Genomic DNA, 25,000 nt, shown 5'->3' on the forward strand with positions numbered 1-25,000 from the left:
GTGATTTTCGGAGAGTATTCAGATATTGTCGAAAATGACATTCTTACAATGCAAAGATTTTTAGATGTCTCCAGATTTTTGTACTCTGGGGTTGGCAGGTAGTAGTCTGACTCACAAAAAACAGGAGACATTGCAATGTAAACTTTATTACTGATTGAAATGCCAATCCTGTTAAAACCACGTAACAAGCTGTGGGCCAGAACAATATCAGAAGTGATTTGGAGAATTTCCAGACGACAAAATTTATGGTTGAAGTTCTCAAAAATAGCTGTCGGTATCGTGATATAGGATTAGTTGACTTCAAAGTGGATTTTGGAAACAATCCAGCTTTCAAAAGACGGTGATGAGTTTCACTTAGTAATTTCATTTAGTTTCATTTTAATCCGGAATGAGGATTTTTCTTAAATTGGATGTTGTGGCTCCCAAAGACCATCCTGACGTGATATGGGGAGACCCTGAAAATGAATTGGGGTCACTGCTTCGCCATTATTATGTCATCCGGAGTGGTAGCCCTCCGTGGTTCCTGGGTACAAGGCCTTCTCTTCAGGCCCGACAGGTCAATAGGTGACAATGTATGAGACTTCGTTTTGTAACCGAAACCTTGTTCTTTTTGTACTGACACAAAAATGCTTGAAAAAAACAATAACTAGAACCAGAGAACACCATTCTTCCCAAATTCTTTTAAAATTTATTGGTATGGAATAACATTAAATGTTATTCCATACCAATAAATAACGGCTTTCTGTTGTTTTAAGTCCCTTCTCTCACATGTAAACTGTGTATATCCTTGTAAACGCATTCAGAACGAAAGAGGGTTTTAGTGCTGTTGGTTTAAAATAGTTCTTGTAATAAGATTTCGGAATCATAAAATGTCAAATGAAATGTGAACACTTTCTTTATGCTCCTTCCCACAAGGCTCACTTCAGTATTAGGTTCTGGCGCCAGTGGGGTGATTACTAAACTGACCTGTTTTTGACGCACAAACGCTATCCATCAACACTGACTATTTGAGCCGCATTCCACACTATATACAATGCTGCGATGTCAACTAAAACTCTGAAAATCCTCTTGATGTGTAATTGTTATGGAGCTGGTCATATTGACCATTGACCAGCATCCTATCCGGCTCAATAATGCCTTCTGCCACGAGATTGAAGAAAAACAATTTTAAATACTTCCTCCGTTTTCTGTCCTAACATTGTCTTCTATCACACTTTGCGCATAAGGTAGCATACGCGGTTTTCGTTGAATCAATGAGAAATCATTTAGGCCAGACAGTAAAGAAACACTTGTAATGATCATTACTTTTCAACAACCCCGTATCGTGTTAAGGTTTCCATAATGTGAATCGAGGCGTTCCTAATAAAATGTTATCCTGTAGCTTCACTTACGTAAAAGAGAACTGGCAATGAAAATCAGCCAAACGATAGCCTTACCTGTTTTAAAATTTATGCTTTGAGCACGTATTCTGTTTATCATGTCGCCAGTTTCAATTTTTGTAATATGGTAATTCTATTCATACGTAAAGCAGCAACATTTACCACTGAAAATGATAAAGACAGTTTATTCATAGTTCGGAACGTAACAGGGTCAAATGAGAGTATCGCACAGCGTGAATAAAATACACTTGATAAATACGGGCGGGTGATCGATCATAAAGATGATTTCGTGACGATTACGACAGGATTTTATATGGTAATGGTGACATATGGACAAAAAGCCGAATTGCTGAAAGATAAGAGCAATAAGCACCTAAAAATCTAGACAGAAAAAAAGGGTGTTGCTTCTCATGTTTCTAACAAGAATTCAAATGATACGACAATATTTGTTTTCTTTTTTTTTTCTCGCAATGCCCCAGCCTGCAGAGTTTCAAATGCTTTAAATGAATTGAATCGATCTTTGCGAACTGAAAAAAAGAGCGTCAAAAATAAATTGAACAAGGCAGCAACGGCAGTTACGAGGCTTTTAAAGTTACTCAAGGTAACCAGAAAAATGTTATAACAATTGAGTTGATGAAATAATGATCGGGCAGTTGTAATTTCTTGTAAACAGGCATTGCAAAAGATAAGCAGTTTGATGAGCGTTCCACGGTGGCGGCTCCGTTAAACACAAGTTAGCATAATTTGATACAGTGCTTGCTCAATAACATTTATTTGAAGCAGTATTTCCAAAACGCAAGCAATAGAAGAGCATTGTAATTAATCAGGTGAGATTCTTAGTTACATTTGAGCAGGTTTGCCTTCTTTTGTACAGCGCGGTTGTTTTCAAGTGTCTGTACTCAGCGAAATAAAGGAAGGATTATTTTCATGTAGGAAACTTTTATCACTCGAAAAGACGATCAAGGGAACAAGAAGATCAGAAACCAAAACGGGGCAAAGAACATACTGAAAGTTCTAAAGGGATGCAAGTTTTTTTTTTCTTTATTGACATTTCCTTTATCACCGATAGCATTGGAAAGCTCTTGTACCACTTTCATTTTCTGCTAAAGCAAACGACAAATATAATGTGCATTCGAAATGTACTTATGTTAAGGACGACGATTTAATTAGTAAACTTGAATAATTCATTTACCCCAAGGGTACAAAAGCCACATTCAAGCGGAAACGTGCGTGTACTTCACATCTTTGTGTTTTTGACGAGATTGACAGAGGCGGGGCTAATTGTCACTTGAAACCTTTGAAATTTTACATAGAATTTAAACCAAAGCCAACATACCGAGACGAGTCAGTCATTGAGCCAATCAAAATTCCCTTGCAGACCATTTTACTCTGTTGACTTCATATTTCTCGCAAGCGTTAAACTGCAGAAAACCCTCAGACAAGACTTTCCCACTACCTGTCACCTTGACATCAACTGAAGTATTTTGCTATTTGGCACTACGTCAGTATTGTGCCAACCGATTGTCAACGAACAAATATGTCTCCGTGGCATTGAAACAAACCAGGCAACTTGACACCGCAACAGCTCACCAACGAGATCTATTCTTTCCGCAGTGATCGCTCTCTCCATCGCCTAATTTCCGCAGTGAACAGAATGGTACTACGAAAGCCTAGGCCTTGGTTAATGTGAGCATGCAGGCAAGGCAGTATTGGTGGACATTGTTGGTTACCTTTATTATCAATACACACTCTGTTCAGCCCGGTAAGTGGATATCTTTATTCTGGTTGTTTTGCAACAATCAAATTCTAGAGCGCACACGTTCCAAACCCTATACTCCTTATTTAACTCCGTAAATGTTTAAGTAAAGATTGATCTTTGTTTAAATTACCACAAAGCGAAAGCGGTTTCCGCTGCAAAGTCTTGTGCGAGGTTTCGTCACGCTTCAAAAATCAATTCTCAGTGATGTGCCAAGATCAATGGCTTCATTCATCTTGATTATGCGCGTGAAAATTGTCACTGGTTGGCAAAAAACAAAAACAGACCCATCAGTTAATTTGACAAATTGGCTCAAATATTTGTTCAACTCTTAGCTTTGTCGAAATAGACAGTATAAGATGTGTACTACGGTGAACCCTGGGTGCTGTTTACCATTTCTTATTGTATCTTGCCATATTTGCTGTTTATCCGGCTGTCAATGCATGCACACATTTTCCTCGTATTCACAAAGCAAAGCTTACTTTGGAGTTTTTCGCATTAAGAGTGGATAATTTTATTCAATTAGACTAAAGGGAAGAATCGGAACAAACAAGAATGCGGAGTTAATCATTTCGTGTTATGATCGCTCACATCACCTTGATCTCCTCGCAAAGGAAGTGCCAATATCCTTAATATCAAACACACTGTAATCATATTTTTTTTAACAAATATTCAACAAATGCTACCTTTGACCCACATTTTTGGCTGTCTTCTCGTGATTTGAACAAAAATGCAGCTCCATCGAGCTGCAAACAGTCTGTCAGCGCCAGTTAATTCCGATGTCAACTGATTCGTTCATGACTTACCACTTACCTGGCATAATAATTTCATCCCTCTCTTTCGTTTATTGGAAGCAAGGGTCGGGGTTTTCCTGTTATTTAGTGAAAGTGAGAGAAATTACCTCCAGTAAGTAAGCTTAGTATGGCTCTAGATCAAAATACAAAAGCTGTAATCGCTGCCAATGTCAGCTATGATGTAGGAGCAGTGTGAAAATTTGGTAAACCTTCATTTTAAATCCTCTTTGTTGTGTCCAATTTTGGAAAATTCAATTTTATCCAGAGTTGCTCATCTGCTCCAGCGTGGATATCATTACCCTGAAAATTATCACAAGAAATAAACGTTGTTTTCATTCTTTCTTTTGCCGAAAGAAATTCAGTTATGTTAATGAGATGAATTGCCGACTATGATCTCCGACAAAGCATTGCTTAAAAAAAGAAAAATTAAGAAAATTATAGAAATTATATAATGACTGGAAATTTTGCCCGCACTACAAGCTGCGACTTGTCTAGCGAAGGTTTATGGCACAAGTCGTTCGCGATAAACCACTTTTCTACTCAAGTATTTCGAGACATGCAGGTCGCCCTAAATGAAGCGTCACAAGTGCAAGTTTCGTATGTCCGATGTTTTAAAAGATGTTGAGAAGACGAGTGTTACGACTTAATGAACTGTTTTAACTAGCATTGGTTGCTTGAAGCTTACGACTTGAACATTGTAGTAACAGACGTGTTTAATGGCAAATTTGTGCCATAAAGATGAGCCATTTTCTGGGGCAGTGAAATGAATTTTGAGAATGCTAGGCGCAATGTCAAAAGATAAGCTAAACGCCGCATATTGAAGTCGTTAGTTTTTTTTTTCTTTGACAACCAAAGGATAACTATGAGTTCTGCATTTGCAATTCATACCGCTTCTCTATCAAGGGGAGATGGATAATCAATCATAGCATAACAGTGAAAGAAATGGTATGACCAATTGTTTATTTTACATGCTATGCATTTGAAACTGGTCTGACACAAAAAACACTCGTAGAGTGCTGCTTAACACAATACGCACACTTTTTGTTTCAGGTAACTTAATTTCTCTTTCCGAAGGATATCAAACAAGTATAATGATTGCATGTTCTTTTCCTCCGTTTTAGAACAATATCCACCGCGGTTTGGAAAAAAACCCAAACTTCAGTATAACGCTGAAGCAGGAAATGACATTCGTCTGCGATGTTTAGTAAAAGGAAATCCACCTCCAACCGTAGAATGGATAAAAGACCAAAAAAATGTTCAATTTTCACCTCGAATAAGACTGAATTCGAGAGGCAATAGCACCTTAAAGATCAAGAAGACTCAGCCAGATGACGCAGGAAATTACACCTGCACTGCAACAAATGTTCTAGGCAAAATAAATGCAACTCTGGAACTTCATGTGCACGAAGGTAAGCTTTTGCCACATGGTACCCAGTAAAACTGGACCGCAAGTTTTTCCTGTATAAACAAAAAGGGGAACTTGACATGAAAACGTGAAGACCGGAGCTACAAATAAAAGTCTTGATAAGTCGTCTTCCTATTTCACTTGAGAAGTTTCTGTTATGTTCCCCTCGCTTACAAAAATGTGTAGCGATACAAGTGAAAAACAGAGAATGATTAATAACATGCTTCGTTGTTTAATAGGCAAACTGACGCAGACAATTTTCTCCACTTTATTTTGTTATTTATTACATGTTTGATCGAGAGAGCGTCTTTCTCTTTTTCAACGATGGAGTTTCGAAAACTTGATGCCGGAGAGCATTCATTGACTCAAACAGTCGAGGCCAGAAGAATGTGATCACTCGCGTAATCAATTTGGTTTCTTGTCAAAAAAAAATGCTGAATAAAAATAATCAGCTTTCCAACTGAAAAGACAGAAACAATTCTTGATATAAACTGAAGTTGCATAACTCCTACGCAGTGAAACCTTCGTAATAAACATAAATATAAACTTGTAGATTTCTTCGACTGACGTGGCCAAAGTATTCATCACCTTCTTGTGTTATCTTCTACAGGGACTTCAAGTCCTCTACCAACAACTCAAGTACCGACCACTCGCAAAAGTAGGTGGACAGTGATTTTATTAATAAAAAAGTAGCCCAGGATATCAAATCGTGCAATTCCAATCATTTGCGCATTCTACCGAAATTTAAGAAGTGTCTCAGTTCATGGTCTTCATATCATTCACTATTTATCTCTATAGACGGTTTCAGACTCAAGACACGCTGCCTGGCTTGAAGGGTTCTGTGCAACTGTTTATGAATTCAATGGAAATTGAAATAACTTTATTGAATAACAAAATATGTCACACAATGTAGCGCGGATATCGGCCTCGTTAAAAAGAAGAATGCTTATATGGTTGGCTTGATTAGCGTTAAATCAACCGTCTATGATCATTTGTGTCGATAATTTCGTTAGTGGATAAAAATGGATCGTTGTCGATCGAATTCGATACTAATCACTCGACAAATATCGAACGTCGATAAACATCGATCACACGATTTCTTGTTATTATCGACTTGATCGAGTTTTGAAGTACAAAAAACCATGTATGGCGGGAGACAAGACTACAGTTGCCAAGAAGAGATTAATGAAGCATGATTGGTTGTTCAGTTTTTTATTCAACTTTCTTGCCATACGGATTTACTTTAGAGGTGTTTACACTTCTGTCATTTCGTGGCCAATTGTAAAATTTGTCTGCATTTTTGTCGATAAAATCGATAATCAGTTGAAAATCTTGTGATTATCGAATTTTATCGACAAATTATACTTGTCGATTGACAATTGTCGACAAATATTGAGTACTATCGACTTATCGACTACGTTTTCGATGATCGACTCGACGTGTTACGTCCTGTTTAGGGTTTATGTGAGCTTATTGTTTTGTTTTTATGGCAAATTCTACGGAAATGCAGCATCAACTAAATATGATAGCAAGCTTTTTCCTTTTCGTCGTTATACTAACAGTGATGTGTTTCCATTTAAGATGCACCACCATCCTTCATTGGCCTAAAATTCTTAGAGAAAAGCTACAGAGCTTGGCCAGCATCACACAATGTCAAGTTAAAATGTGAAGCTGTCGGAGCACTACCTCTTCATTACAAATGGCTAAAAGACGGACATAAGCTACTATCAAGACGAATGGATCCATATCTTAACTCCTCACTGTGGTACTTGAAACTTAAAGATCTAGTTCCTGACGACAGTGGGGACTATACTTGCATAGTTACCAATCCATATGGCAGTATAAACCACACTTACACGCTTAATGTGGTTGGTAAGTACATGTAACCCTATCAGTTCAGTGTTAGATATATATATATATGTATGCACTCTTTTTTTTTTTGGAAGAAAGTCTAATTTTGGAGTTGAGGCTGAACGTTCTTAAATAGTTTTTCCGCTGTAAGGCAGAAAATGTCGTTAAAAGGACGGTGCCTACTAATTCGCAGGTATTTTTGCGCGGTTTACTGAATATGCAAGAAAAGCAGATCATAACAAATGTTATTGAAATCCAAAAAGAAAACTGGGGGTAGCCACGCATTTTTTGAAGATAATTAATCAACAATATTTGCAAAAAGTTTTAAAATACCAGGCAATGTACGGCGTTCTTCTCCCAATTGAAGCTCAATTATCTCTGACAAATGCGTGGTTACCCCCAATTTTCTTTTTGGATACCAAGATCACTTGCTAAGTTCTGCTTTCTCCGCATAGTTTTGAACCGCGCAAAAATATCCCTGTATTAATAAGCACCAGCAATAGGAAATCCGAGCACCTCGAGATGCGCAGAACGTATGCGCAATAACAATAGTGGGCACCGTCCTTAAGATCTTAAATTTACATTAGACTTTGATGGTGTTGAAGTTATTTGGAACGATTATAAATAAGTTATTATTCAACTGTGGATCATGCAATAAGAAAACGATTGTTATGTTATACAAACTATGCCCTTACGTATTTGGGTTAATTTACATTAATTTACCTTTATTTTATGCTGTCATTTAAAATACAAATGAGCAAAATAAAAGCGTTCTTAATCGACTGTCAGCCTAAGGAATGTTTTTAATACGTTCTTAAAATTTTGGTTAATCTCAGCCTCGACGTTCTTAAGGTTCTTGTAAAAAAAAAAGCAGTAAAATTTTTTTTAGCGTACAATTGAAAATTAACGATATTCAGGGTTTTCGATAGCTTTTCAAAGTGCAGCATCCAATAATGAAAGTATCGGACAGGGTTATTTCCGTCGTAAGGTCGATTGCAAGTGCCTTGGGAGCCAAGCCTCAAGGAGGTCTTGGTCCCGTATAAATTGCTATAAATGAAACTCTCAGAAATGCCTTTTGCATTCTTGAGTTTTGAGAAAGAAAGAAACAAAGAAAACTAAACTTATCGCATCAATGAGATGCCAACAGACCGATTATTCCTTGACTTCTTGTTAGTTTGAACGATTTATTGCGCGTGACTGTCTTGTGTTTCTTCAGCCCATGGTTCTCTGAGATACTCGCGTCCAAAAAGAAACAAAAAAAAAAAAGGAAAAAAAGAAGCCAACAAATCTACAAATTTATTACATAAAAGTACCGGACTTGAAATGGTAAACAACCGGATCCCGACGAGACGTCCGGACTCCAGCCTCAAACGAAAACCCTGGATATTATAACTAAAAAGCGGGTCTCGCATAATGATTTATCGATCAATAACAAGGTGCTACCCCAAATGATCCAAGGCCAATTATTTTTGTACTCGATATTCTTATTCTCTTATATACCGATAGCTAAGCCACGATCTAAGCCCATTTTACGTCACGGCCTTCCAAGAAACACGACTGCCAAGGTTGGGGAAAATACAACAATGAAATGCATTGTTCTGGTCAGTGGCACGCTTCCAGATTTCAGATGGTTGAAATGGGACAAATCCATCACATCTCAGCCAGAAATGAATGAGAGTTTGAAAGACAATGAAGCAGTGTACAAGCTTATTGATCCGCACTATTATAAGACTATCAAAGTTAGTGAAAGCTATGGTGTACAGTTAAATATCAACAACGTAAGCGACGACGACTTTGGACTTTACACCTGCTACGTGAGTAACCACATTGGATTTGACTATAACGGCGCTCTACTCATAAAATATGAAGAACCTTCAAGCCCGTCAGGTAAGCCAAGGATCGTTATGTAGGCTTGGACGTTTCTATGTTTTGACAGGATCAGCAAGGAGTGGGGGGCTGGGGGTAAAAATTCGCAAAGATACCCAAAAATACCCAATATTGTATACTGTATACCTGAAATTCAAAGAAAGTGATATACCGAATACCCGTATACCGTATACCGTATACCCGATTTAAAAAGCCCCTGTATACCGTATACCCAAAAACCCTGGCCGACCCTGTTTTGAAGCAGCTCCTAAAGAGAATTTTCCTTTAGGCAAAGTTGAGGCTTTACAAGGTCTTAACTCACTTTACTGTAGGGTAACATTGAAAGAGGAACATACTGAAACGCACGCCAGTTTCCGTGAGCCTTAATATATACCAGATATCCACGCTTGTACCTTTCAGGCAGTCCATGATCGTAATTCGTGGGTTGTAACAATATCTGAAGCAACTGCCTTTAAGGGAAAGTACGGTCTAGAAAAAGTTTCTCTAATAAACTACTAAAACGTTTCAAAAATAATTGCCGTTTTGTCCAGTTCCCTGTAAAAATGTGTCAAGAGCACTTTGAAGTTGCCTCTTTCGTGACTTGGAGAGCGCCATCTTGGATATGACGTGTTATGACGTAGCAATAGTCAACAAACGTGCTTGACCTTACGAAGGTCTTCGTTCCCCGATCAATTTCTCAATGTTGTGTGACCTTTCTGCTCCAAGAAATTCAAATGTGGTTAAATTAGGCCAAGGAGGCCACAAGTGCGACAGAAACTCAAGTCACTTAATACTTGTAGATTCTCTAGTCAATGAAACTAGGCGGCAAAAATCAGCCAGAACAAATGTAAACAAGACAAAAACCTTGAACATGCGACATATAAATATTCCACTAGCGTACCTTCTTTTCTTTCTCACTTTCTTTCTTCTGCAACAGCCGTCTTTGATTTTTCAGCAAACGTACTTGTTCGCTTTTACACGGGGATAAGCCGACGAAACTTTCAGATGTTGCTCAATACATATGGCAAAGCTTTTTCACAGCAACAATTACTGCTGTTGGGGTATGTTTTATGCTTTCGAGGGGGGTGAAACTAGACTCATCTCTACACTTGAGAACACATAAAAATTAAAAAACCGAAGATTCCACCGGAAAATGAAAATTTAAAGAAAAGTTGGCCAGCGAAAATAAAACGTGGATGGATTTCTCAAACCTGAAAACCTGACTGCTGTATTATCTGTTCGGGGCTGTCATTTTGCTAAGGAGGACCTCAAGCAGGATCTTCAGGTATATGAATATTGGTCTTGGTAACAATTGCTTCATGCTGAAATCTCAGTCAACCAGTCCAAAATATCATTATATTGGAGCGAGAAAACTGAATCAAGCACTATATAGACGACTTTCACTGTTGTGCGCTTTTCCAGGCAGAAAAATAACCAATTTGAAATGTAGTTAAATTTTGTTAGCTTTGTAGACACTACTAAAACGATTTACTCTTCGATCGTTTGTTTTGAAGTTGTAACATGGGTCTCGTAAAAAGCCCCGGTAGACAGATTAAAGTTGATTTCCAGGCGTTTATTTCACAGCAATGAGCGCGGGATAGCACTTCAAGCTCTCTTCCTGCATATAACTCACATATAAAACCCTGTTTAATTTAACGACCACGAGGTAAATCTCTTCTGATGGTGGAGCCAATAATGTATAGATTTAGCAAAGACTAAAAACGGAGCTCCCAGGTTATATATTCTTACTGCGTGTAGGGTTAGTGAGAATATAAGGTTTCGAATTGTCCGCGTTTTGATGTTCTGGTTGCTGCTTTAATAATTAAATCATTTTTTTTGCTTTCTTCTATAGAAAAATTCATTGCCTAACTAGTGAATGCCACGGTACATTTTACTCTAAAAACCGATATTGCATGAATCACGAAGCCATGAGTACGATATCGGTTTTTCGAGTGAAATTTAAAATTTTTCTTGAACCGCATGAGTTTTAAAAGAAAACAAGCACATCCTAATAAGCGAGCGAATGGAAAAGGAAAAAAAGCCATTTCAGAGTCAACTGTCAATAGCCAGAGAATAGCAATCACGCTAAAATTAGAAGCCATAAAAACCTTTGTCAGTTCAAAGTCAAAAAAGAGTTTTAATCATGTATACTTTATTCTACGTTATTTCTGAAAACGAGATCCATTCACATTTTGATGTATTTTATTGAAACACGCCAAGTTGGCTTGGAACAAGAGTCGGCAAAATAGGGCAATGCATCCAAGAAAGGACGAACTTCAAACCGGCAAGATCCGCTCCAACGCTTAAATAACGTTTAGGTGCTTTAAACAAACTTCAGAAAACACAAGCTAGTGAAATTCCCCCCTAATTTTACGGGAACTCATTGCGATTACGTGTTTATAACACAAGGGCAAAATTTGCTTGTCACTTTCGAGGCACAACGAAAACCACTTGGGCAACACGGATTAATAAAGCACTTGTTCGCTCGCATTTTAGCACAAAACAAACAAACAAATCAACTTTTTCTTTATGTCCAAAAGAGTACAGATAATTGTTATTTAATTCCAGTTGAAAATAAAAATTCATTTTTCATTCCTGAATAAAGGAAAAACCGATTCAACCACTTTTTGAAAATAACAAACAATTTAGTGCCCAAGGAAAGAATTTGTGGAGTAACTTCTTCCACCGAGTATGAGCTATTACTGGTATTCTGTTTTGTCGTTGTCGTTCTCTTTCGCTTTCTTTTCGTTTCTGTTCTAGACATAGGTCCTCCAGGCATCATGTAACCTTATCAGAGCTTCTAAAGATATGCCAAAAATTGCAATACAGAGAAAAAAGCAGCTCTAAGCAAATTAAAAATAAACACTCAGCTTTAAGTTTATATCCCTCCGATGCTTGACTTGAATAGCTGCGTAGCCGCCAGTGTGGACCACAGCTATCATGATAGGTCAAAGTGGATTGAAACCAGCGAAAAATTTTCCAAACCGTTTTCCACCTGAACACAGCCCTGGCCCCAATCTCGACCCCAGAGCTCTTGGGTCGATCCGAGGCTTTGGTGACGAGAATGCTCCTAGCCCGGGTTGCTCGAAGCATGGTTAGCGCTAACCAGCGTTAAATGCCATGGAAACCTATAGGTTTTGATATACCTAACCGAGCTTTGAGCGGTAGGTACTTGGTTTCTCTTTTTCTATTGTTTCAAATTTGTTTAAACAAGGTATAAAACGTTCAGTAATTATACAATTATCCTAACCTAACGCTAATCCAGAGAGTAAATTGTATTGATAGCGGAGCGCGAAGCACCATAGTTAAGAAAATATGATAACCCATCGATGCGAGAAATTTTGATGTTATAGTCATGACGTCATCAACTGTACGTACGTCCACCCCTCCATGTATGCCAATGTGACCAGTATCATGCTAGTTTACAGCATACATCTTTTGATATTGGACATCCATGTTTTGATCAATTGACACCTGTCAAAACGAGGTATTCACTGACCACTATCACGTGACCATACCGCGGGCTCAAACTTAGAGCTCATCGAGGTCACCTGTTTTTTTAAAGTTCACCGCTGTCGGGTACTGGTTTTTGGTTGGATTGCAGGCTCAACCCAGGTCAACTCACCCGAACATAAGCGAGGCTTCATTTTTCGCGCGCTTTCTGTGGCTTGACGCGGCTACACGGCCTTACTACGTCAAGTATAGCTCTTACACAGTCAACGCTTTTCGTGTTCTGGGGCCGGTTGCTCAAAGGGTAGGTACTTGGTGTATTTTGTCATTTAGTGGTTATCTATTGCACAAAATTATCTAAACACGGTAAAACCTTCAGGGTTAGGATTAGGGTTAGCGTTAGGGTTAGGGTTAAGATTCAAGTCTACAAAGTATCGCTCTTCCTCGCCTGTGTTTTCCTTGTTTACATCAAGTACGTCTGGTCATAGTCATCTCGACTATTGTACGTCATAGCCTCGTTTGCATACACAAAAACAAAAATGACGGATTTCAATTTAAAATTGCGCATTTTTGTGTAAAGAGTTGTATTCTATTCTCACCGTTCTCTCTCTCACGCTTGCTTGAGATTGGGCACCGACAGTCTCGTCCCGTCAATGAATGTTCTGAAGAGGAAAAGGGAGGGTTTGGGTAGGGAAAACAGGACGAACCCTGATGATTGGCGAAAGAGAGAACGCCAGAGTAAAATACTGTGAGCTGCATTCTGTACTACAACACTTCGCTTGATCGACAGAATGGCATTCATTCTATCACATCTCCTTTTATACGTGCGAGGTGAGACCGCTGAGAATAGTTTCCATATCTCAAAGTGCCCTTGGACGTGAGGTGCCTGGGAATCAAATTAAATCACTGGAATCGGAATGCTAACAGTTAAGCCTAAGTCTTTACCGTATATTTGAAGCGTTATTGTTAGTTATTTAAATACATAAAGCCTAAATGAGTGGTTAAAGTAAGACAATACAGGTAAAGAACTTTCGATTCAGAGAAACTTTTTTCTAGGCCGTACTTTCCCTTTAAAAGGACTAGTTTCATACGAACGGAATTGTGCACTGAGGAAATACCTTTATTTACAGTTTTTTTTTTGTCATCTGTACTTGTGGCGCTCGTGCATCGGGATCGATTTTCACTCAAGGTTTTTAAAGCGGGTAGAGTGGCCAACACTTTGAGTGCAAGAGTCGACGTGCAGAATGTCGATGCACCCAAACAGTTCCAACTAATCGGCTTCCATCATGCTGTAAACTTTGCATTTAACCTCTCCTCATCAAACGTAATGACTAAATACTGATGAAAGTACAGTAACCGTTCAGTCAAGACACAGTATCTCGAGATCTTCACCGATTTAGAAGAAGAACACAATTTCATAACATAGCTGCCATAGTTTATTTTACCCAACTGTGTGATGCGTGCGAATCTTAATCTTACCAAAGGGAGTACACTTTGAAAAACGGCCAACCATAATTCTCCTTCGTATAATACTCCGCCTTGCGGGGTTCAGATTGCATTTTCCTGGGCTTAGTATAAGGTCACCCATGTCCAAAGATCTTTGTTATGCAAATTAAGTACAGTATAAAAGGACCATGTGGCGTTTCACAAGTCGTCTTGCTAGCCAGGTCATCATGCCAAAGAACAAGACCGATTCGACTGTGACTTCTGTTGAAGAGACAATTCAAACTCCGGTTGCGAGCGGCTTTAGTGTTTTTGAGTCGAGGCTGGACTCTTTAGCCGATTCAATGGCTTTAGAATGTCCGACTCGTTGACTGCCGACTGACTGATGAGGACTCTCTTCTCGATGAAGGACCTACGAGTGAGTTTGGCCCTGCTGAGACTATCGCTGACGGAGATGAAGATAATGATAGTGCCGTACTTCTTCCCTACCAAAGGTTCATGATTGAGTTGCGAAGCGTATTAACAGCGCTTGCACCAAAAAGCCTGCTAAGGATCAGTTCTCCTCTGTTCAGAAGAAATACTTTCGTCCCAAGAATTGTGAGTTTTTGAAAGCTCCTCGGGTGAATCCAGAGTTGTGGGACGACTTGTTGGACGAGACGAAAAGTCGTGAGTGCTCTTTTCAGTCCTTTCAGAAAAAATTAATCATTTTAAGAAACCTCGTGTTGAGAGCTCTCGCGGACGTCAGTTCGTTAATTATGGAAGGAGTAATTAAACTTCAAGCGCCGTTATGAGTATCACAAACCTCCTTATCAGCAGCGAAACCAGTCGCCCCCTCGCCAGCAGCAGAGGAGTTCCCCCACATCAACCAAACAGCTGTGATTTCGCAATCCGCGCACGTCTATCCTCAGGTAGGTGGACGTTTAGCAAATTTTGATTCCATTTGGAGCGGTCTCAGGTCTGGTAGCTGGATTTTACAAGCGGTTAGTGGCTACAAGATTGAGTTAATTCACGAACCTTTTCAGATGACGGTTTCGCATGCAATCCGTTTTTCTGCACAGGAGACCGAGTTTATTGAACTTGAGGTTCAGAAAATGTAAAACAAAGGTGCTATTAAGCACGCTTCGCCTCACTCCAGGCAGTTTGTTTCTAATCTGTTTATTGTTCCCAAGAAGACAGGCGATCTAAGACCTGTTATAAATTTGAAATCTCAGTCCTATTCATTCTGATCATACAAGTATTTGAGATTCACGTGGAAATCAAATCTTTATGGATTTGTATGTTTACCCTTCGGGCTCTCTTCGGTCCCAAGGGTCTTCACCAAGGGTAGAAGCCCTTTGTGTCGACCGTCCGAAACAAATGAATAAGATTAGTAATTTATCTCGATGACATGGTTATTGTCAGTTCAACACGTGAAAATCCCTTGGAAGAAACAGTTTTTGTCCTTCATGTTTTAGGGTCATTAGGTTTTGTTGTTAACAGAAAAATCCATGTTTTTAGGGTTTGTTATTGATACAGTGGAGATGACTGTGTCCCTTCCAGAACGGAAGATCATTCGAGTCTTAGCTCAGAAAACTTGTTTGCGGCGTAAAACCCAGTGCAAAGTTAGAGAACTAGCTCATTTTATTGATTTAGTTGTTTCATCCTTTCCAGCAATTAAGTCTGCAAGACTATAACCGCGATCTAGAATTTTTTTAACTAGATGCTTTGAGTTGTAATGAGGGAAATTATGACTCAGTATTTTGTTTACCAGAGAAGGCAAATTATGCTCTGAATTGGTTTATTTTGAGTTGTCGTTTGTATAACGGCACTTGCTTTGCAAAACCCAAGTGAGTCATTACCTTGACCACCGATGCTTCCAAATCAGGCTAGGGAGTAGTATGTAGTGAAGTGTCAACTAGAGGCGTGTGGTCCTCAAAGAACAAGCTTTGCATATTAATTGCTTGGAATTTGTGTCAATTTGTGTAGTCTCGGTATTGAAAGTTTTTTTGCGATAATAGCACGGCTATTTCCTATATTAACAATTTAGGAGGTATGGTTCCTAGTTTGCAAGCAGTGTCTAAATCCATTTTGGAACCGTGTTTGTCTCATCACTGTCTGATAGAGGCATACCATGTTCCTTGTAAGTTCCAATGTACGAGAAGATTTTTTGTCTTGGAACCATAATCGCAATATGTAATGGAAGTTGCATCTCACTGTATTTCTTTGGGTTTCGCAGTCACTATTTGTGCCAGATCTTGATTTATTTGCATCTCGTCTAAACTTTCAGACACAACGCTATGTATCGTAGTTCCAAGATCCAGGTGCCTTTGCGGTTGATGCGTTTTCGCTATTTTTAAAAAACCCAGCTGATTGGAAGAATGCTTTTACATTTGCCAAGTTTCATAACAGGAGCTCGCCTGTAAGCATGTTTGCTTCAGCTGTACTTACGACCTAGTTTTGCAGTCATATTGCTTTTGTTGCAGCATTAAAGTATTCATTAGACATCTTGATGGCGTTATTTTTGCGCTCAACTTTCTGCTTTGAATTATGCAATCTGAATCACGCAGGGCGGAGCATTATACAAAGGAGAATATAAAATTAGACAAAGGTTACATACCTGCAGGATAATTGTGATTCTCCTAGTATAATGCGCAGCACCGGGGTTCAGATCCCTCCCTTCTTTCTATTTGTTGTTCTCATATTCATCCTCCCATCCTTATATGGACAACTTGTGAAGCGCCAAATGGTCCTTTTATACTGTACTTAATTTGCATAGCAAAGATCTTTGAACCGTGATGACCTGGTATCGAGCCGAGGAAAATGCAATTTGAACCCCTGGTGCTGTGCATTATACTAGGAGAATAACAATTATCCTGCAGGTAAGTAACCTTTGTCTAATTTTATATTTTCACTTTTTTGTGGTAACCCTGAACACTACGGGGAGAATATTTCCGAAGAGTTAAATCTTATTATGGGTGGTTAACGGCGAGATTACGCGTATGTACTATTTGCATGGACTCGGACATAGAGGCGCCTTATACTTGTCATAGGTGCCTGCTAAGCCTTGGCGGATCAGGAAGCATATATATCACCTTACCTGTCAGGAGGTTTAAAAGCAAGGTTATAGTAGTTAATTGGTTCATTGATTTTACATTAGGACACAGACCAGAAGCGCCTTCTGACTTTCGGAACAAGACGACAATTTCTAGTTACAAACAATCATTTGCTATTCCGTCTTCTTCTGAAACAACGACGATCATAATACTGGTCTCCGTGGTTTTCTTGGTCGCAGTCATTGCCAGCGTAGTGTTCGTTCTCTATCGTAAGAGATTGTTGCATAATTTAGTGGAGGAAACAAAACTTCAAGAGGACATTGTGAAACTACAGGAACTGGACGAAATGAAGCAAGGAACAACAGATCTTTTATCATCAGAGCCTAACACTCCAAATCCAACTGATTTACCTGTTAGAACGTTCACCTATCCAGTTCCAAGGAGGAGATTAAGTTCTTCAGGATCTATCAACTCTACAACACCTTTATTAAGGAACAGAAATGGTAGCTATAGGTCTCGCTTTTCGTCAGGGCTCTCATCAAGAATTGACTCGAGTATAGCTGAAGGTAGGGATAAACGTGCTTCTTCTAAAACGATACGGCATTCAGTCTATTCGACGTCGCCATTTACCAATCAAGGAAAAAAGTAGACAGGGTCCTTTAAAACTCAAACTTTCAGTACTTTTTTCGAGCTTAGCGCCCCAATATTTCTGTTTCCTATAATTCCTTATATGCCATCAAACGTGTACCGAGTATCTTTGTGGAAACAATGTTTGCTGGACACAACCATAGTTAATAGAGGGGACTGGTTATGAACCCCGATAAATTTCTTTGTTGTATGGTTTTGCTCTCTTTTTTGGCCTTGACCGTGCACAAAACACAATAGCTGTTTACTCCGTACTGAGGAATTAACCAATGGAAACGTGTTGGTTACGTAATTCATGCATAGTGTATGAGCGCAAAACAAAAGATTGTGCACCGACGTGCACTTTCCAACCTAAATCTTGGCATCTTTGTTTGGTCCTTTGATGTTTGCCGAGCTTCCAAACCATTCCCCTCTGTTAACTATAAAACAGATCCAGAAGTCCATAACCCTGAAGTCTCGATCTGGGATGGAATGTGGCCCACTGTTTTTTGGGATTATCTATTTTTAGCACGGTTACTGCTAGCTTTTTGCATGGGAAAAAAACCTGGACGATCCATAATTTTGCATCAAACACGAGAATTCCCTTGTACGGAATAGGCCAAGGCCAAATGAGAGAGATCGACATTTCCGGGTTATGGGCTTCTGAACAGACTAAAAATGAGGTTTCTCCTAGAGAAGATGAACGAAATAAGCTGTTAGCGAGTGGAAGAGAACAAAATTCCTTGGTAATTACGTCCCATTCAGGCCATTTGCAACCACAGATGCATGTCTTTCCGCACTGGTGACAAAATTGTTTATTTTGGCAAATTGCGTTTTACAAGTGCGGATGGATTGTCCAGACTTGAGAATCTTTGGTCAAAGCGGGCAAATCCTTAAAAGCACCAAATGAAAAAAATGGAAGGATACAGTCACACAAACGTGTATTTTGACGTGTCATGGTCGATCGCAATACACCAACAAGGTGCGTCGGTAATTCGATAATTGGAAAGTACTCCTCGGGAATTCTTCGGTCGGCGCAGTGAATCTCAAACCAAGACGTTTTAGGTATTGGAGGGATCAAGAAGTATGAATTGTATCCGCGAGCTCGCAGCTTATGCTCTACAATGTTGAATCCCACGCGTCATAAGTTGATTTCGAAGGATTTGAAGTTTCAGAAAACAGCACACGACGAGCAACATTCCTGTCTGACTTTGTGTGAAATTTAAGAGCAACAGTCATGCAAAAAGTTGAAGGATTTTGTCATTTTCCATTTTTCCACCAAGTGAAATGTTTGGCGCGCTTGTTGCAAAGCAGATTCTAATGATTGTCAGTTTTGTTGACCATTTGCGGTTTCACCAGTGCGGACACAAAGTACGCAGCCAAAAATTGCCCTGTCAATTTTTGGAAAATTCAAAATTTGATCCGCTATTGCGAAAAGGCCCTGGTGGGTTGCGCAACTTGCGTAATTGCTGAGCACAGATTGCCGTTATTATATGAGAACGTTTTGTTTTCCAAGTTAGTGACACGTAATAAGGAAGACACCCCAATATCTAATAATTCTTTTCAACTCAGAGTTTTATGAACTACCGTGTGACGAGGAGTGGGAAATTAATAGATCTCAATTAACAATACGAGAACAACTTGGTGAAGGAGCATTTGGTTTGGTTATGCGAGCTGATGCTGTGGGATTGCCGGATATGCATGGCTCTTGTTCAGTGGCTCTGAAAATGCTTAAAGGTGAGGTATACTTGAAGTGTCATCGTTGAAGCAAAGTCGCTGTTACTGTAATCTTAATGAATTGACTATGGGAAACATGTGATCACAAAATAATGGGTTTGTCAAAGCAAAAAGTAATCAATTGCCCCCTAATTGCTTTGTAAGGGTTTCGTCATGCCGATGTGGCGTGAAATGCTGTCAATCGTCTTAATTCTTACTGCACGAATGACGTATTTTTTGTCGTCATTTGCGTGAAATCGGATCAAATCAAAAACGCAGAAATGACGAGGATCATTTTACACAAGTGAGTGTTTTTTTTCATTTTTATTCTCTATCTTTTCCAGCTGATGCAACTGAAAATGAATTAGCTGACCTTTTGTCTGAAATGGACACGATGAAGGAGATTGGAAAACACAAGAACATCATCAATTTGATTGGTGCATGCACACAAAACGGTAAAACAAATTGTTTCTGCTTGGGAAATGAAATTAATTGTGCCTGCAACAGGTACAAATACTACACTCCATTAAAAACGTCTGCAAGTTTGACCTTGAAAGAATTGCAAAGAACTCCATGTTGAAGTCTCTGTGTAAGTCTAGCCTAACGGATTCATTTAGTGTTTGTAACAGTCTCCATAATATTATAAAATAAGGGATATTCATATTCCCCCTTGTACCATCTAAGATGTGATCATAAAATAGTTGGCAGGTTAACAATGTAAGACCAAGGTTTACCTAATGAGGGGTAATATGATCACGGAGTGGCACGTCATGAATGATTTTGTAACGTAACAAATTGAGCTAGAAGTGTTTCATAATTATTACCCCACAATACGCAGCCACAGGTTACATGTAGGTAAGGATATGCAAGTGCATAACACACATGATGCAACGGCAGCCTTGTTTGTGCCCCAAACTATTGCTCTTCGTGAAAAAATATCTGTCCGCTAATCACGAGAGTCTAAACCAGCAATAAATTTCATACCAACAGGAATGTGAGTTACTTAAGTTAATCGGTAAGAAGATGGTTATGAAACTCGAGAAGTTTCCTTGTTTCATGTTTCTGTTCGCTGATTTGATCCTGACCATGTACAAATCACACATTTTTTTTTTCTAAAATAGAGCCAATCAAAAGTTTCATTTTTCAAATCTCAAGGACTGAAGTCAGATAGTGGTTTTGACAAGAGTCCAAAATGTCTTATGAATACCTCATTCTAGGGCTATTCGATAGATCTCATCTCATCTCAAATCTAAAATTTATTCTAAAAATGCAAAGTGAAGCTTAACGCCTTGTGCGCTAAGTTATATGAGGACAGCTTGACGTGTGTCCTCCCATGGCTCAGCGACGAGATGTGTGAAGAAAATAAGAACGGATAACAAATAAAAAGAAAACACAACAAAACCCCTTCCCTCGAACCCGCAACACAGAACATATATAAAACGCTTATGATTATTTATTACAAAGCTTACCAATCGCTCCTCCTCAAGTGCTTTCTGTCTTTCGCCTTCCCATCGTTCTTTCTCGGCCTCCCTTTCTTCCAATCGCATTTGTCTTCGGAATTCTAACATCGCCAGTTCACCATCCTGCAGTTGTAGACGTTATTCAAACTCGGCTACGGCTCCGTTGTCATCAACTTGTCATGCACCCTGAGCTTACTTGCCAGAGTCTTAACACCATCCTTACTACTAAAGTTAATAGATCTTTCACTGGCCTCTGCCCTGAGTTCCTCTAACGACCATAATTTGTAATCGGCCATAACAATTCCTTTTAATGTGTTGCGTGTTCGCGTCTGAGGTGTGTTGTATGAGCGATACCACGGAAAAACTATCCCACTCCTGACACCAAGATTGTGATGTGCGCCCTCCCCTGGCGCAGCGACGAGATGTGTAAAGAAAGTAAGAACGAAAAACAAATATAAGAAAAAGCAAACCCCTTCCCTCGAACCCGCAACACAGAGCATATAAAAAACGCTAAATACATAAAACGACAAATGGGTTTCGGCCTTCCTTTCCAGCAATTTTCTTTCCCAACTGCTTTCGTCTGCTCTTACTCTTCAGGGGCACCCAACGAATCTATCCTCACATTATCTGTTCCCCAGAGGAATCTTGCTGGCTGGCAAAAATACAGGTGTTTCGATGAGCTGGGGAAATTTTGTTATTGATAGAGGTTTTGCCTGGGAATTATTGACTTTTTCTAGCATTTCAACCCGAGCTGGCTGTAGAAACTCTGAAGACTGAGGGCGACTAAAAAAAAAAAAAAAAAAAGGAGCCTCTACCCTCTCCCAGAGAGTAGTCACAAACATACGACGGCTGGTCAGAGTGATTGCGCTTCCGGAAAAAACCTGTTTTGTCCCGGTTTTGTCGCTTTTGTTCGGTCGTTTTGGATCGAGGGATTTGAAAGCGCGCGGAATTCGTGGCTGGGAAATAAATTTGATCAGCTGGCTGGGAAACCAACCAATTTTATCTAGCTGGCTGGGAAATTTCTTGTGTGTCTTGCTGGGAAAAAAGAACAGATAATGTTTTCCCAGCAACACCGAAAAACACCTGAAAATGCCTTAATAACATTTATTTTCATTAACTGGGGTATAATAATACATTTTACAACAAATTGGTCGTTGGGTGCCCTTGACTCTTTCCCTGTTTTTGCATTAAATTCCGTACTCATATTTATGTACATAGCAATTAACACTTATGATACAGATTGCTAACCCTACACCTACACAGCTAAATTTCCAATGCTATACTAAATTAACACTTAAGCAGCAGCTCTCGTAACGTATAACGTGATTGGTTCGCTACCCAAGCCAAAAACAAAAGGCTTAACAATGACTTAGACTTAAAAACAATAGAAGCTGCTTACAATACCAAACAAGAGCAGATTACGAGAGCTGCTACACTACTGGGAGAAACGAGAACGACAACAAGTATTGTTACCGCAGTGGGTACGCTTAAGTCCGCAGTAGAGGAAAAGAAGTTTACAAAAAGAGAGAAAGAGGACGCGATAAAAACATGGAGCGAAGAAATCGAAAAACGCCTCGAGAAAGTCTACCAAGCAACAAACAGAGTTCAATCCGCAATCCATGTGATCGATATGGAGGAGCAGGAGAAAAGAGCGTTTGAGAATCATAAACAGCAGATGGAGTTCGAGAGACAGATTTTAGAACAAAAAGCAGAGTTTTCTTGTGCATTGCGTTCATTTCATCGAAACTTGATTCCTGTAATAGTTTACTAACGGGTCTCCTAGATAAAGAAATCTCAAAGCTCCAGCGCGTGCAGAATGCTTCAGCGAGGCTTATTGTTGGTGCTGCAAAGAATGATCATATATCGCCCATATTACAGCAACTACACTGGTTGCCTGTGAAGTTCAGAATTGACTTTAAGATTTTGATGCTAACTTACAAAGCTCTTAACAATCAAGCTCCCGATTACATTTCTGAACTATTGACTTTGTATAAGCCTTCTCGTGCACTTAGATCTTCCTGTCAAATGCTTCTTGTTGTACCTAAAACTAAAACTAAGCTTTATGGGGACAGGTCGTTTGCTGCCAGTACCCCTATACTGTCTACCGGTAGACATTAAGAATTCTGAATCACTCGATATTTTAAGAGTATTAAAGATATTACAGAGTATTAAAGGTTATTAAAAAGTATTATAAGATATTTTTAAGAGTTTTAAAAGTTAAAACACACTTGTTCCTCCAGTGCTATAGAGTAGAGAGATCATATTATATATAGTGTATAGAGATTACTATTATTATTATGTATAGTGTATAAACGTTATTTGTATTATTATACAGTATATAGATTTTCTTTTCTTCTTTTCTTAGAAATCTGTTGTAATTTTAGAGTTTCTCATACTGCATGTAATTTGAATGTAGGATTGTAATTTGAGACATTGGTTGTAAAGCTTTGCGAATTTTGTAAAGCTAAATATATTATTATTATTATTATTATTATTATTATTATTATTATTATTATTATTATTATTATTATTATTATTATTATTATTATTACCTCCGAAATAGATTCCTCTAATCTGGCACCCCTCATTAAATTTGGATATCTAAAAGAGCTGTTTGGAGAGGCACGTGAGCAAAGATATTGACGGGCTACCATTTACAGACAAAGGATACGAAAACGCGAAGGCTGTTCTCGAAGCGGAATATGCACAACCGATAGAAATTGTAAACTCTATGATGCCTATATCAAGAACATAATGGAGATGCCCATTATTACCGAAGCAAATCCAAGAAAGGTCAAAGAGGTTTGTAACAACTGCGCTTCAACGTACAAAGTTTGGACACGCTTGGACGGCTCGCAGATGTCAAGGGAAACGTGAGATGTACTTTGGACAAGCTTAGGGGAATCAAGGCCGATCTGGTGCGTGGAAATGAAGGCTGGAAGGACTGGGGTTTTAAAGATCTTTTGACAGAGCTGCAGAAGATTAGATTGCTGCAGAAAAGTCAGAGAAAGACCCAACATGGAAACGAAATCAACAACTTACGCCGCCCCTGCCTGCCTTCAATACACATCAGATAAGGACTTTAAGATCTAGGACGCGGTCGTCAAGGACAACGCCACAAAACGACAATACTATTGGTTAAAAGAGGGTAAATAATCGTGCTGCACGTGCGGCCAACATTTTAGCACAATTTTTGGGGTACTCTCCACAAGAACGACATGAAACCAGTTCGTGAAAGCACTAAATTTGAGGTTTTGACGACAACGCGAGCTTACAAATGTGAGCCTTTCATTCTCTGCATTTACTCTGAAACCGCTCGTACCAATTTATTTTTAGGATACCTCGCCTACATTGTACGACACGAACATCTCAAAGTCCCTAATTGATTAATTGAAACGCACGCGGCGGGTGAGCCTCTTTTGTCTCAGGCTAATTGAAAAAATTGCGCGATTCGAGAGAATATGAGACGAGAGCAAATTCCCCGTATTTTCCCTATTCCAATGAAATTATTTGAAAATTATTATTGAGTCTGTGTTATTACCGCATCTTGTGGTCAGTTGGTGTGAAAGTGCAGAAAGTGGTCATGGGAACTACAGACAACAATGACCTTCACAACATGAGTACAATCCAAAAGTAAAGTTTACATCATTATCCTGGGCATAGGGATTCACTCTCTTACTTCATATTCTCTCGACTAAGCGAATTACACAGGGTTCTCTGCAGCCATCTTTACCGGGGACTGATCTTCCTATTCGTTCGATATCTGCATATATTTCTTGATGAGTGGTCCTACAGCACTTAATTCTCCTTTTAGTTTAATATATAGATTTAGGCAAGCCTAAAAGCGGAGCTCCCGTTTCTAACCCCAGGAAGCAATATACTGTATATGGAAATAATTATGCTTCTGCATAAAGTACAAAATTAATCGTCATTAGTGTAAACAGTTTACAGTGATCAAGCACCTGAGCTGATATCAGTAAACAAACAAGCCTTGCAAACAATAACCAACAATTTTAATTGACAACTAAAACTGAAATTACATGCTTAGTAATCTCTTTCACAACATTTTCCGTTCTTTACACCCTCTCTCTTTAGCTTAGAAAAACAGCAAAAAATCTTCCTAATTAGAAAGTGAAGCTACAGAGTAGTAAATTCTCTTAATACTTGACTGCAATTCACAGTCAAACAAGCAGCTCACGATTGGACATCCATTTCACACAAAAA

General features: G+C 39.1%; 1 protein-coding gene across 3 annotated transcripts in view; it reads left to right on the forward strand.

The window, feature by feature from the left end:
- The first annotated feature begins 1,846 nt into the window (after positions 1-1,846).
- Positions 1,847-25,000, forward strand: part of LOC138043267 (fibroblast growth factor receptor 2-like) — a 36,842-nt gene continuing 13,688 nt past the window's right edge. The window contains exons 1-10 of one of the 3 annotated variants that reach the window (XM_068889458.1): positions 1,847-1,980; positions 2,053-2,206; positions 2,994-3,141; positions 5,051-5,338; positions 5,945-5,992; positions 6,916-7,206; positions 8,692-9,072; positions 17,081-17,542; positions 19,173-19,337; positions 19,661-19,771. In XM_068889458.1, coding sequence (XP_068745559.1) covers positions 3,072-3,141; positions 5,051-5,338; positions 5,945-5,992; positions 6,916-7,206; positions 8,692-9,072; positions 17,081-17,542; positions 19,173-19,337; positions 19,661-19,771 — 1,816 coding nt within the window. In that variant the 5' untranslated portion in view covers positions 1,847-1,980; positions 2,053-2,206; positions 2,994-3,071. Of the gene's footprint in view, positions 1,981-2,052; positions 2,207-2,702; positions 3,142-5,050; positions 5,339-5,944; positions 5,993-6,915; positions 7,207-8,691; positions 9,073-17,080; positions 17,543-19,172; positions 19,338-19,660; positions 19,772-25,000 lie in introns of those variants that run through there. The other 2 variants (XM_068889459.1, XM_068889457.1) reach the window with 2 other exon arrangements.

Source organism: Montipora capricornis, chromosome 3 (assembly GCF_036669925.1).
Source record: "Montipora capricornis isolate CH-2021 chromosome 3, ASM3666992v2, whole genome shotgun sequence".
In the NCBI taxonomy this organism is placed as follows: domain Eukaryota; kingdom Metazoa; phylum Cnidaria; class Anthozoa; order Scleractinia; family Acroporidae; genus Montipora; species Montipora capricornis.